Here is a 15,116-nt window from a genome sequence, read left to right as displayed (position 1 = left end):
GGGAAATATGGGGCTGAGGCCCTCACAACACGCCTCCACTAGGGCACTGCATAGTGGCAGAAGAAGGTCACCGTCCTCCAGACTCCAAAACAGGCATGGAAAAGCCACAGGCATTCAACGTGGGCCCATAAGAGCAGCCTCCAGGGTTGATCCCTGCAAAGCCAAAGGGGTGGAGCTGCCTAAGGCCTTGGGAGCCCAACCCTTGTATCAGTGTAACCTAGGAGTGGCCATGGAGTCAAAGGATATTATTTTATTATTTTTTGAGACAAAGTCTCACTTGGTTGCTCAGGTTGCAGTGCAGTGGCACCATCTTGGCTCACTGCAACCTCCACCTCCTGGGCTCAAGGGATCAGCCTGCTTCAGCCTCCCAAGTAGCTGGGACCACAGGCGTGTACCGTGGTGCCTGGCTTATTTTTTTAATTTTGTAGAGATGGGGTTTCACCATGCTGCCCAGGCTGGTATCCAACTCCTGAGCTCAAGTGATCTGTACATCTCAGCCTCACAAAGTGCTGACATTACAGACTTGAGTCGGCATGCCTGGCCAAAGGCGAGTATTTTGGAGCTTTAAGATGTCCTGACCATTCTGCTTGGTTTTGCACTTGCGTGAGGCCTGTAGCCTCAAGTGATCCAACTGACTCAGCCTCCCAAAGAGCTGGGATAACAAGCATGAGCCACAGTGCCCGACCCCATCTCTAGAGGAGGATCACTTAAGCCTAGGATGTCAAGGCTGCAGTGAGCCATGATTGTACCACTGCACTTCAGCCTGGGCAACATAGCAAGACCCTTCCTCCTCTGCCTCTCCCTAGAAGTCCTTATCTTGCATCAAGCACGGTGGCTCAGGCCTGTAATTCCAGTGCCCTGGGAAAGAGTAACATCCCGTGTCTTGGAAAAGAAAGAAGAAAGAAAAGGTAAGGAAAGTTAGAAAGACTTCGTGATTTTATTTAAAAATCACGTGAATACATTAATCTTCAAATAATTTTTTTAAGCAAGCAACACAAGTGAAACTCCATACTACATGTGTGCTAGAGGGTGGGTATATGGGTAGTGGTGGTAAAAATTTCAGGGTTAAATTTAGGCTCCATTTACCTTTGCTGAAGACTACAATCAATAAAACAAAAACCCAGAAAGGAAAGACCAAAAGTCAATGCCATAGTAAATCACAGAAGAGAAAAAAGTCTGAATAAAAGTTTTTAAAAACTTACTGAGATCCTGTCATCTTCTCGTCGTCTTCGACCTCTGAAGAGAGTTCTCCTTTTAATAAGAAAAAGTTTGGGGGAGGAGAAGGGACAAGTCATAAGTTTCTTCAGATAGATACATTCTATCAAAGTCGTATACTTTTTTTTTTTTGAGACAGTCTCACTCTGTCGCCAGGCTGGAGTGCAGTGGCGCTATCTCGCTATCTCAGCTCACTACAAACTCTGCCTCCCAGGTTCAAGCAATTCTCCTGCTCAGACTCTTGAGTAGCTGGAATTACAGGCACACGCCGCCACGCCCAGCTAATTTCTGTATTTGTAGTAGAGACAGGGTTTCACCATGTTGGCCAGGATGGTCTCGATCTCCTGACCTCATGATCCGCCTGCCCCACCTCCGAAAGTGCTGGGATTACAGGCGTGAGCCACCACGCCCGGTCAGCTGTATACATTTCAATTTAAACATCTTTCTACATTTCGGGCTAGTTTTCTCTATTACTAAAAGATAATGTATTATTCTGAGGTATCTTGAGCCAATTTACCAAAAACTTTACCTACTACCACACCATAAAGTAAGATGAGTCCATTTGTTAGTAGCGATCCCTTCAAACCAGAACCATACTATTATTTAATTAGGCAAGTTGGCAATATATAACCTCACCCCTATAGTTTATTTATATTTTTGAGACACAGTCTCGCTCTGTCACCCAGGCTGGAACGCAGTGGCGCAACCTTGCCCCACTGCAACCTCTGCCTCCTGGGTTCGGGTTCAAGTGATTCTCCTGCCTCAGCCTCCTGAGTAGCTGGGATTACAGGTGCCTGCCACCATGCCCTGCTAATTTTTGTATTTCTTCATAGAGACTGGGTTTCACCATGTTGGCCAGGCTGGTCTTGAACTCCTGACCTCAGATGATCCTCCCACCTCAGCCTCCCAAAGTGTTGGGATTACAGGCGTGAGGCACCGCACCCAGCCACTTCTATAGTTTAAAAGCTGGAAGAAATAAAACCATAAGGCAGATGGATATGTTAATTTTCTAAGCTATTCTTTCCTATATGAACTATAAGGAACTTCAGAATAACTTTATAAACCTCTGATTCAGAGACATTTTCTATATGAGTACTCTATTTCTTTATAAAAAGCAACCAACTCATGTTCTGAAAATAACATATTTATTTAATATAACCATATACCAATAATTAAATTAACACCAAACCAAACCAACTGCCAGATCATGTTCTTCAATTATTCAGGATGATTACACTATTATCAAAGATTTTCAGGTACCTTATTTCCTTACCTGCCCCTACCATAGTCCCCGTTCTGTTCCATCTGCAAAGTGGAAGTCTCCTTTTGAAGGTAAGTTTGCTCCTGATGCCCAGTTACTGTAGGGTTATGCCGTTCAGTTGGAAGGTTTCTTGAACTAGATCTGTTCAACTGTCCATCCCCCAAGGATACAGAGCCCTCTGTTGAGTGTTCTGAACCACTGGATGACCTAAAATGAGGCTTCACACTATAGGAAATATAAAATAATATACATAAAGCAGTAAATCAAGACAGAAAAACAACTTTCCTCAGGTAAAAAACTGGCTCCTGTTGTACTGGGGTTTTCAAAAAATTTAACTTGAAAAGCATTATGTTGTAAAAGCGTAGTCCCTTCTACATTCCAGACGTTATTTTAAAAAGTGAAGTAAATTTTTTTTTTTTTTTTTGAGACAGAGTCTCGCTCTGTCGCCCAGGCTGGAGTGCAGTGGCGCATCTCGGCTTACTGCAAGCTCCGCCTCCTGAGTTCATGCCATTCTCCTGCCTCAGCCTCCCGAGTAGATGGGACTACAGGTGCTGGCCACTACATCCAGCTAATTTTTTGTATTTTGTTTAGTATAGACGGGGATTCACCATGTTAGCCAGGATGGTCTCGATCTCCCGACCTTGTAATACGTCCGCCTCGGCCTCCCGACGTGCTGGGATTACAGGCGTGAGCCACCACGCCAGGCCAAAGTGAAGTAAATTTTACATTAAAAAATGTTGTGGGCTGGATGCAGTGGCTCACGCCTGTAATCTCAGCACTCTGGGAGGCTGAGGCAGGAGGACTGCTTGAGCTCTGGGGTTCGACACCAGCTGGGACAACACAGCAAGACCCTATCACTGCAAAAAAAAATTAAAATGTGCAGCCGTATGTACCTATACTATTCCCAGCTACTTGGAAGGCTGAGGCAGAAGACTGCTTGGGCCCAGGAGTTTGAGGCTGCAACAAGCTATGATTGCACAACTGAATTCATGCACAACTGAATTCATGCACAGTCATCAGAGAAAACCTTATCTCTAAGATAATATATATATTTTTAAAGTTGTGTTTGGAGAGACGGGGGAAAATCCAAAGTTCTTTGAAAGAAACTTACTTTTACTTCAATACTCAGAATTAGGATTTTAGCTAATGTCATCGGATGCACTCTCGACATGTTTAAATCAGCCAGGTTTAAGCTTATGAGTATACGCAATACATTCTTCTTCTTTTTTTTTTTTTGGTGAGATGGAGTCTGTCTGTTGCCTGGGATGGAGCGCAGTGGTGCAATCTCAGCTCACTGCAACCTCCGCCTTCCAGGTGCAAGCTATTCTCTTGCCTCAGCCTCCCAAGCAGCTAGACTATAGGCATGCGCCACCACACCCGGCTAATTTTGTATTTTCAGTAGAGACAGGATTTTGCCACCTTGGCCAGGCTGGTCTTGAACTCCTGACCTCGTGATCCACCCACCATGGCCTCCCAAAGTGTCGAGATTACAGGCATGAACCATCACATCTGGCCTATAACATGCATTTTTTTTTTTTTTTTTTTTTGAGACGGAGTCTCGCTCTGTCGCCAGGCTGGAGTGTAGTGGTGCAATCTCAGGTCACTGCAAGCTCTGCCTCCCGGGTTCACACCATTCTCCTGCCTCAGCCTCCCGAGTAGCTGGGACTACAGGCATGCGTCTCCACACCTAGATAATTTTTGTATTTTTAGTAGAGATGGGGTTTCACCATGTTGGCCAGAATGGTCTCCATCTCCTGACCTCATGATCCACCCAGTTCAGCCTCCCACAGTGCTGGGATTACAGGTGTGAGCCACCACGCCCAGCCCGCTATGCATTCTTAATGGAAGCAAAACCATGCTAAATGGGAGTAAAAATGGGGGGTGGGGGAAGGGCAAAAGTAATCATTTTATGTATAAAGCACAGATACATACATTACATACATACAGATATACAATTATCTGTAGTATTCAATTTTCAAAGGAGGAAAATGCCTAAAAAGGCTGTTTAGGGGAGTAATAATGAAGACAGTAAGAAATACTGGAATACAATTAAAAAGTCCTAGCCTCAGCCGGGCACGGTGGCTCACACCTATAATCCTAGAAGTTTAGGAGGTGGAAGCGGGTGGATCACCTGAGGTCAGGAGTTTGAGACCAGCCTGGCTAACATGGTGAAAACCCATCTCTACTAAAAATACAAAAATTAGCCAGGCGTGGTGGCACACACCTGAAATCCCAGCTACTCAGGAGGCTGAGGCAGGAGAATCTTTTGAACCCAGGAGGCGGAGGTTGCAGTGAGCCAAGATCACACCATTGCACTCCAGCCTGGGCAACAAGAGCAAAACTCTGCCTCAAAAAACAAAACAAACAAACAAACAAAACCTAGCATCTTACTAAGCATGCATCACCAAATGAGATTTGTCGAAAGACCCATATGTAGGACAGCAAACTAGGAAAATACAGCAATGCACCCAATAGCATGGCATAACTGCATGAATTAAGGTATGCAATGTGGTTAAACAAACCAACTTGCTTCTAACAAAGGGAGTTTTTATCTTGGATGATGGGTATAAGCATCCAACTTCCTAAAAGCTTACAAGCAGATGAAGCTAAGGTCGACTAATAGAAAAATAATGCAGTTTAATCAGTAGCCAAAACACCTACAGTAGCAAAAACACCTAAAAACTCAAGCAACTGAGTATCCTGGCTCTACAGATTAAAAAGAGTGAGATTTATGTTTGGCCCATTATTTGCAGTTTATATATCCCAGTTTTTGTAATCTATTTTCATAGTTATAAACCAACAACATTAATCACATGTTGCCAATTCCTGACTCTAGGAATAGGGATTGAAAACTTCTTGAATAATTATAATCCCACCAAGTAAATGTAAATTCCCACAGCATCTCTAGCTGTCCTGCTTTATTCTTGACGGACCATAAAAAATTACCACTATTAACACTTAAAGTAGTTGGGTGTGGTGGCTCACGCCTCTAATCTCAGCACTTTGGGAGGCCAAGGCGGGTAGATCATGAGGTTAAGAGATCGAGACCATCCTGGCCAACGTGGTGAAACCCTGTCTCTAACTAAAAATACAAAAACAACAGCCGGGCGCGGTGGCTCACGCCTGTAATCCCAGCACTTTGGGAGGCCGAGGCGGGCGGATCACAAGGTCAGGAGATCGAGACCACGGTGAAACCCCGTCTCTACTAAAAATTACAAAAAATTAGCCGGGCGCGGTTGTGGGCGCCTGTAGTCCCAGCTACTCGGGAGGCTGAGGCAGGAGAATGGCGTGAACCCGGGAGGCGGAGCTTGCAGTGAGCCGAGATCGCGCCACTGCACTCCAGCCTGGGCTGGGCGACAGAGCGAGACTCCGTCTCAAAAAAAAAAAACAAAAAAACAAAAAAAACAAAAAAAAACAAAAAAAAAACAAAAACAAACAAGATAAAATTATCAGGCTGGGCACAGTGGGCTCAGTGGCTCATATCTGTAACCCCAGCACTTGAAGAGGCTGAGGTGAGAGGATCATTTGAGCCTAGGAGTTTGAGACCAGCCTGTGCAACATGGCAAAATCCTATCTCTACCAAAAAAAAAAATAAAACTTAGCTAGGCATGGTGGTACGCACCTGTAGTCCCAGCTACTAGGAAGGCTGAGGTGGAGAATTGATTGAGCCTGGGAAGTCAAAACTACAGTGAGCCATGATCATGTTACTGTACTACAGCCTGGGTGACAGGGCAAAACACTGTCTTTAAAAAAAAAAAAAAAAAAGAAGTTGGGTTGAGTTTCACATAAAGTGACACTTTTCCATAGAATTACTTTATATTACAAACTAGATTTCTTTTTTTTTTTTTTTGAGACGGAGTCTCGCTGTGTCTCCCAGGCTGGAGTGCAGTGGCCTGATCTCGGCTCACTGCAAGCTCCGCCTCCCGGGTTCACGCCATTCTCCCGCCTCAGCCTCCCAAGTAGCTGAGACTACAGGCGCCCGCCACCACGCCCAGCTAGTTTTTTGTATTTTTAGTAGAGACAGGGTTTCACCATGTTAGCCAGGATAGTCTCGATCTCCTGACCTCGTGATCCACCCGCCTCGGCCTCCCAAAGTGCTGGGATTACAGGCTTGAGCCACCGCGCCCGGCCACAAACTAGATTTCTTAAATAGCAATAAAAATAGTATGTCACCTAACAAAAAAATTTTTTTTTTTTTTTTTTTTTTTTTTGAGAAAGGTCTAGCTGTGTCACCCAGGCTGGAGCGAGGTGGTGCGATCTCGGCTCATTACAACCTCTACCTCCTGGGCTGAAGCTATCCTCCTACCTCAGTTTCCTGAGTAGCAGGGACTACAGGTGCACACTAGTATGCATGGCTAATTTTTATATTGTCAGTAGAGACGGGGTTTCACTCTGTTGCCTAGGTTGGTCTCCAACTCATGAGCTCAAGTGATCTGCCTGCCTTGGCTTCTCAATGTGTGGGGAATATAGGCATGTGCCACCCCACCGGCCACAAAAAGTAATTTTAAAAATACTTAGGCCGGGTGCGGTGGCTCACGCCTATAATGCCAGCACTCTGGGAGACCAAGGTGAGTGGATCACCTGGGGTCAGGTGAGTGGATCACCTGGGAGACCAAGGTGAGTGGATCACCTGAGGTTCAAGACCAGCCTGGCTAACATGGTGAAACCCAGTTTCTACTAAAATACAAAAAACTAGCTGGGCGTGGTGGCATGTGCCTGTAATCCCAGCTACTTGGAAGGCTAAGGCAGAAGCATCGCTTGAACACAGGATGTGGAGGTTACAGTGAGCCGAGATCGCGCCATTGCACTTCAACCTGGACAAAGAGAGCAAAACTCCGTCTTATTTATAAAAACAACAACAACAACAACAAAAACGCCAGGTGTGTTGGCTCATGCCTGTACAGCACTTTGGGAGGCCAAGGTGGGTGGATCACGAGGTCAAGAGATTGAGACCATCCTGGCCAACATGATAAAACCCCATCTTTACTAAAAATACAAAAATTAGCTGGCACATGCCTGTAGTCCCAGCTACTCGGAAGGCTGAGGCCGGAGAATCGCTTGAACTCAGGAAGCAGAGGTTGCAGTGAGCCAAGATCTCACCACTACACTACAGCCTGGTGACACAGCGAGACTCTGTCTCCAAAAACAAACAAACAAACAAACAAACAAAAAAAGTATATTACCCATTACATCTGAAAATGAACTGATATGATAGATATGCTATTTGCATGTGTTTAGAAAATGTCCTTCATCCAACTTTCACACATTTCAATATGCTTAACGAACAACTTACTACATTTATATAGCCCTCAGATCTCATAATCTTACCCTTCACTGAGAGGGACTTACAATCTCAATCCAGGCAAAAGAGAGAAAGAATGAAGAAAGAAAGAAGTGATAAAAGACAGAAAAGAGAGGTAAAGTGAAAGAAAGATAAAGTATGAAAGGTAGAAAAATGCCTGGATTTCTGAAAGTTAGTCCTATTCTCTCTAAGTAGGAATAGTGATCATCACTGGGCTGTCACAAGTTAATACAAAAATTGCAAAAGGCTCTCTAAAAATGACTTTGTCCTTGGCTGTTAATATTAATAATAATAAAGGCCTGGCAGTAGTCACTTTTTAGAAGCAAGAAGGAAACAAGGATTCGGGTTGCTGGTCCAGAAGGTCTTTATTTGCTTTTTTAGAAAAAGTATTCACTTATTATTTCTGTAATTAAAAATTACTAACCTGTATTGGTCAAATATATGGAAAAGAACTGTACACAAGTAGTTTTAAGTAACATGCAAAAATGTACCACACACCATGTATTTTCAAAACCATAGGTATACTTCCTTATAAGTAAAGATAACTTGACTGTCATTCCTGGTTTTCTTACTATAATTTCATCCCTGTCACCAAAAAGGTACAACGGATAAAAGGTAACAATAAAGAAATAACCATGGAGCTATCTAAAGTATTTCAGAGTCAAGCAACTGCAAATATCAGTACCTTTATTTTTCAGACGGGGGGAGCAGGGAAGGGTGAGAGCGGATGGCGGCAGAGAATAACAGAGTCTCACTGTCGCCCAGGCTGGAGTGCAGTGGTGTAATCTCAGTTCACTGCAACCTCCGCTTCTCAGGCTCAAGCAATTCTCATTCCTCAGCCTCCTGAGTAGTTGGGACTTCAGGCGTGCACTATACCACCACGCCCAGCTAATTTTTGTATTTTTGTTAGAGGTGGTGTTTCATCATGTTGCCTAGGCTGCTCTTGAACTCCTGAGCTCAGGTGATCCACGGACCTCGGCCTGTGTTTATTCTTAGTAGTAAAATTTTTCTAACACTTGAAAATGATCTTCAATTGCTTTAACCAATTGTGTCTGTCAAGAGCAGTCCAAAAACTCTGACTATTAAAGGGTAGTACATAATGTTTCCAGTGAGAAGAATATTTTTTCATTCTGTTGGGGCTCATTTCTCCAGTAAAACAAGTTTCAGAAAAGCCTGTCAAAAAAGGACTAAGTTCCTAGAAGTCATCTTGGAAAAACATACTCCAGATGGTCTCCTTTCCAAAAAGAAATAATTAGGAGGATCGAATCTGGCAAAAGACTGAGTGGCACTGAATATAAACTATTAGGAAAAACCCTCAAAAACCAAGAGTCTCACAAAACAGCAAATGAGAAATAACAAATGTGAAACTATTAAATAAATCAAAATGACTATATATCAGTCCTTTATTCTTTGGTTACTTATATTCTGTTAAAAGACATAGTATCATGCCTGTAATCCTAGCAATTTGGGAGGTCAAGGTGGGACGACTGCTTTGAGCCCAGGAGTTCAAGACCAGTCCCAGGCAACATAAGCAGACCCCGTCTCTACCCCCAAAACAACAACAAGAAGCCATAACATACACGAAATATTGAGATTATCTGTTGATGTCTACATAAAATACCTCAGACGTACATGTCAATCTTTGTTACGATACCATATAGTTTCTATGATTCTTAATAATTTATACTGAACGGGCCGGGCGCCGTGGCTCAAGCCTGTAATCCCAGCACTTTGGGAGGCCGAAACGGGTGGATCACGAGGTCAGGAGATCGAGACCATCCTGGCTAACACGGTGAAACCCCGTCTCTACTAAAAAATACAAAAAAAAAACTAGCCGGGTGAGGTGGCGGGCGCCTGTAGTCCCAGCTACTCGGAAGGCTGAGGCAGGAGAATGGCGTGAACCCGGGAGGCGGAGCTTGCAGTGAGCTGAGATCCAGCCACTGCACTCCAGCCTGGGCCACAGAGCGAGACTCCGTCTCAAAGAAAAAAAGAAAAAAAAAAAAAAAAAAATTTATCCTGAACATAGTGCTTTAAGTGCGGGCTTTGGAGTTGAACTGCCTAGGTTCAAATCTTAGCTCTACCAATTACGAGCTGTGTGTTCTCAGACATAATATTTTATATCTCAATTTCCTTATCTGTAAAGTAGACATAAGCACACCTATAAAGGGTTCTGAAAAAAGTAACTGATAAAATATGTAAAATCCTTAGGAACAGAGTTTGTGATATTAAATGTGCAATAAATGTTAGCTACTGTCTGCTGTGCACTGTAGTTCTTGGATGTCATTTCAAAAATCCTTTAAAAACCTAAATAACATACATCCCAACATTTATTCTTCAAAGAATTCTCTAAAATGCTACCAATTTAACATACTAAATGGAAATTAGTCACCAGATTTGTCAGAGACTGCTGTCATGAAGTAAGTTTTCTATTCTCTTTATTAAAAAAAAAATCTGAGTCCCAAGTCTGTTAGTAGCATTACCAACTCAAAGGTCAAACTGTTTTTATGAATTCTAGATTAAACTGTTCACATACATTTAGTAAAAACAAAACAAAAAAGCCACCAAACCTTTTTACTGAGCCTGACAATAAGCATTGCTATTAATGCCTTAAGATCCATTAGGAATTGTTTAAAATACATTATAGCTATGGTTTTTATCTTACCGATTTTTTTGGAATGGTCGACCCATATTCATAGCAGCAGCATTTGTTTTATAAGATCCTGGCGAATTAAAGCCATTCACAAAACTACCATTGGGAAAGGGAGCCTAGAAGAAAATGTATGTTTAAACAATATTAATGGTAAAGGTAAAACCTGGTGTGAGGGTCACAAGAACCTTAATGAGCTTATGAATTTATCTTTTGCAAGCCAAAAATATCTTAAAATATTTTACTGATTCACTTCTGCAATATTCACTTCAAATGCCACTGGATTTATGAACAATAATTCATAACTTAATAAAGAATGTTCTGGTCTGACATTTCGCAACATTAAAATGCATTTAAAACCACGCAACTTTTTCAGTCTCTTCTTTCAATTCACTCAGCAAATTTTATGGAATAAAATTATGCACTCTAATAGCTCAACTCTTAGTCATATGCATTTATTTGGTATGGAAAATTAGATATCTGTATCACTGTTTAAAAGCCAAAAAGTGGCCGGGCATAGTGGCTCACGCTTGTAATCCTAGCATTTTGGGAGGCCAAGGCGGGTGGACTGCCTGAGCACAGGAGTTCAAGACCAGCCTGAGCAACACAGCAAAACTCCATCTCTACAAAAAACATAAAAATAAAATAAAAGCCAAAAAGTCATCAATGTCAACATGAGTTCCCACTCCAACTGATTTCTTCAAATTTCAGCTCAAATTTAAAATATTATTATATTTTATTATAAGGATCTCACTTACCAGTGGTGTTTCAAAGTAAGGTGTAGGATTTGGAGACCAAGACTGAGGCACAATACTATAGACCGAGTACTGTTGGTGAGGATTATATACAGGCTGCATAAAGACTGGGGAGGCATACTGTGCTTGAGTTTGAATGGGCTGACTATAGATACTAGAATCCATTAATCGATAACCATTCTTAGCAAAAAATGTATTGATGGCTTTTATCCTTGCCTAGAAGAGGAACACATTATAGCAACAAAGAATTAAGTGTATATTTTTAAAAATACATTTAATTTACATTTTAACATATATTTTACATGACTATACTATTTCTGCCTATGGTAGAATCAGTAGAACAAAAGAAAAGAAAATGACAGCTTTAATTAATCATTAATAAAATGTTTTCATGGTATAAAAACCATAGTAAACAAGGTAAAACCCCCCTGCCACAAACACATGTCAAAATAACCAGGTGTGCTGCCTCACACCTGTAACCCGAGCACTTTCAGAGGCCAAGGGGGTAGGATTGCATGAGCCCAGGAGTTCAAGGCCACCCTGGGTACCACAGCGAGACCCATCTCTTACAAGAAAAAAAAAAAAAAAAAAGCTGGGCATGGTGGTGTGCAACCTGTAGTCCTAGCTGCTTGGGAGGCAGAGTGGGGAGGACTGCTTGAGCCAAGGAGTTGGAGGTTGCAGTGAGCTACAATCACACCACCACACTCCAGCCTGGGCAACAGAATGAGACCCTGTCTCTAAACAACAACAAGCAGAGTAAAAACCTCCCAAAAAACTAAGTCAAAATAGTAAACTGGAGCTCATCACAGGCAAGGGCACTAGTATCTCTAATATACGAATTGTAAAAACAGACATGAAAAGGCCCAACAATGCTATAGAAAAAAGGGTTAGAGAAATGAACAGCGTTCACAGAACAAAAAAAGGCAAATGGCTCTTAAACATATGAAAGAGATGCTAAACTCACTCATAAAAGAAATGCAGGCATATGTAAAAATGTTCAAAAATCACTAATCATCAAAGAAATGTAAGCTGAACTCACAAGATAGCATCTCACATCTATTAAAATGGGTGTAACAAAAAAAATAAGTGTTAGAGAAGATGTGGAGAAAGGGAACTTTTGTTCACTGTTGCTGGGAAGGTAAATTCATATAGCCATTATGGAAACTAGTATGGAGGTTCCTCAAAAAGTTAAAAATAGGCCAGGCATGGTGGCTCGCGCCTGTAATCCCAGCACTTTGAGAGGCCGAGGCAGGCGAAGCACTTGAGGTTGGGAGTTCCAGACCAGCCTGGCCAACATGGTGAAACCCCGTCTCTACTAAAAACACAAAAATCAGCTGGGCATGGTGGCATATGCCTGTAATCCCAGCTACTTGGGAGGATGAGATTGCAGTGAGCTGAAATTGTGCCACTGCACTCCAGCCTGGGCAATAGAGTGAGACTCTGGGTCAAAAAAAGTTGAAAATAGAAGTACCATATGATCCAACAATCCTATGTATATCCAAAGGAAGTGAAATTAGTATGCTGAAGGGTATCTGCACTACTGTCTGTGTTGCAGCATTACTTACAGTGGCTAACACATGGAAACAACCCAGTGTCCACAGCAAATGAACGGATGGAGAAAACATGGTGTACACACTCACTGGAATACCATTCAGTTTTGTTTTGTTTTGTTTTAGACAGTCTTGCTCTGTCGCCCAGGCTGGAGTGCAGTGATGTGATCTTGGCTCATTGCAACCTCCACCTCCCAGGTTCTAGCAATTCTCCTGCCTCAGCCTCCTGAGTAGCCGGAATTACAGGTGCATGCGGCCATGCCCGGCAAATTTTTTTGTATTGTTAGTAGAGACAGGGTTTCGTCGTGTTGCCCAGGCTGGTCTGGAACTCCTGAGCTCAGGCAATCCACCTGCCTCAGCCTCCCAAAGTGCTAGGATTACAGGCATGAGCCACTGTGCCCAGCCTCGATTTTCATATTTTTACTAGAGATGGGGTTTCACCATGTTGGCCAGGCTGGTCTTGAATTCCTGACCTCAGGTGATCCGCCTGCCTTGGCCTACCTTGGCCTCCCAAAGTGCTGGGATTACAGGCATCAGCCACTGTGCCCAGACGCATTCAGTCTTAAAGAAGGAAATCCTGTCATTTGTCACAACCTGAATGAACCTAGAAGACATAATGCTAAGTGAAATAGGGCAGGCACATAAAAACAAACACTGCCTGATCTCACTTGTATTTGAAATCTAACAAGGTGGAACTCATAGAGACAGTATAATAGTGGTTACCATAAGCCAGGGATGGGGGAAGGGAGGGACTGGGGGAAGGGAGGGACTGGGGAAATGTTTCACAGGGTATAAAGTTTCTGTTAGTAGAAGTAAGTTCTGGAGAGCAGGGTGATGACAGTTAATAATAATGTATTATATAATTCAAAACTGCTTACTTTAAATGTTCACAATACCCAAAAAGCATGTATGCAATTTTATTTACCAATTATAGAATAACTTAATAAAGCTATGGGAAAAAAATATACCCACATGACTACTGACTAATTGTAAAAGGTGAGGAAACCTATGGGCCCCAGATACAACTCAACAGTCCATCAACGGTTGAATACAACATGTACATCCAAACAACTGAGTATCATAAACATAAAAAAGAAATGAAAGAATGATCTAGACACCATTATGAAGTGACTTCCAGAACACACTATTAAGTCAAAAAAAATTAACAGGAGAAAAGGCAGCCAGGCGCACTGCCTCATGCCTGTAATCCTAGCACTTTGGGAGGCCAAGACAGGTGGATCACCTGAGGTCAGGAGTCGAGACCAACCTGGCCAACATGGTGAAATCCCATCTCTACTAAAAAAATACAAAAAATTAGCTGGGTGTGGTGGTGCGCACCTGTAATCCCAGCTACTCATGAGGTTGAAGCAGGACAGGTGCTTGAACCCAGGAGGCAGATTTTTTTCAGAGATTTTCATATGGGAGAAAGGAGACAGGAAGTAGAAGAAAGGAAAATCATACAGCCTGAATTTAAATTGTAAGCATCAGTACAAACCTATATTTTGTCTTAAAACATAAAAACTAAACAGCTCTGTCTAAAAAAGCTTAAAAACAATGACAAAACCAGTCAACACAAACACTACTTGTGTCTAGGTAGTGGTCCACAAAATACCATTTCCCCATAAAGTGGCCTAAGGACTTAAAAGAACTGGTTGACTCCAGGCCTTTGGCATGAAATGTGCAAGAGCCTGGAACATCTTGACAAACTGCACAGCAAGGTAACCAGTAAAGACTGCTATGGCTGGCTGGGCGCAGTGGCTCACGCCTGTAATCCTAGCACTTTGGGAGGCTGAGGCGGGCTGATTACAAAGTCAGATCAAGACCATCCTGGCCAACATGGTGAAACCACTTCTCTACTAAAAATACAAAAAATTAGCTGGGTGTGGTGGTGTGCACCTGTAGTCCCAGCTACTCGGGAGGCTGAGGCAGGGGAATCGCTTGTACCCGGGAGACGGAGGTTGCAGTGAGCTGAGATCGTGCCACTGCACTTCAGTCTGGCAAGAGAGCAAAACTCCATCTCAAAAAAAAAAAAAAGAAAAAAAAGATTGCTATGGCTGCGTAGCAAAAGGTCTCAGGAGTCAATTCAAAGAGGCCAAAATCAACATGAACAGTAAATACCTTAAATATATTTAAATATTCAAAACCAAAAACAGTTAAAAATCGGCTAAAAAATCAACACTTTTAAAAACTGGTAATAAAAGCTAGAATCAAGCATGTAACATGGATTTCACATAGAACCTGTAACTCAGGGTAATGAAGATGAGTATGAGTTTCTAATAAACGAAAAATAGATAAATACCACAATTTTAGCAATCTCTAATGAATTAACAGACCAATGAGCATACCAGCTAGCTTTTGTATCCTCCCTGTTGCCCCAAAAATCAAA

At 42.5% G+C, this 15,116-nt stretch overlaps 1 protein-coding gene and 1 long non-coding RNA gene across 23 annotated transcripts in view; one reads left to right on the top strand and one right to left on the bottom strand.

Annotated features, from left to right (window-relative positions):
* Window positions 1–15,116, bottom strand: part of LARP4 (La ribonucleoprotein 4) — an 82,912-nt gene that overhangs the window by 14,480 nt on the left and 53,316 nt on the right. For 17 of the 22 annotated variants that reach the window (XM_005570840.4, XM_074006838.1, XM_005570842.4 and 14 more), the window contains 4 exons: window positions 11,184–11,396; window positions 10,441–10,544; window positions 2,489–2,701; window positions 1,203–1,251 (listed from right to left, as the gene is read on the bottom strand). In XM_005570840.4, coding sequence (XP_005570897.1) covers window positions 1,203–1,251; window positions 2,489–2,701; window positions 10,441–10,544; window positions 11,184–11,396 — 579 coding nt within the window. The remainder of the gene's footprint in view (window positions 1–1,202; window positions 1,252–2,488; window positions 2,702–10,440; window positions 10,545–11,183; window positions 11,397–15,116) is intronic. The other 5 variants (XM_074006839.1, XM_015430911.4, XM_045365221.3 and 2 more) reach the window with 1 other exon arrangement.
* On the top strand, window positions 1,827–7,392 carry LOC141408059 (uncharacterized). The gene is made up of 2 exons (XR_012420244.1): window positions 1,827–1,957; window positions 7,254–7,392. It is a non-coding gene; the product is annotated as an uncharacterized lncRNA (long non-coding RNA).

The sequence above is a fragment of the Macaca fascicularis genome, chromosome 11 (assembly GCF_037993035.2).
Source record: "Macaca fascicularis isolate 582-1 chromosome 11, T2T-MFA8v1.1".
NCBI classification, from domain to species: Eukaryota; Metazoa; Chordata; class Mammalia; order Primates; family Cercopithecidae; genus Macaca; species Macaca fascicularis.
The sequence above is the reverse complement of the archived record's forward strand: the minus strand, read 5'-3'. Positions and strand labels throughout refer to the sequence as shown.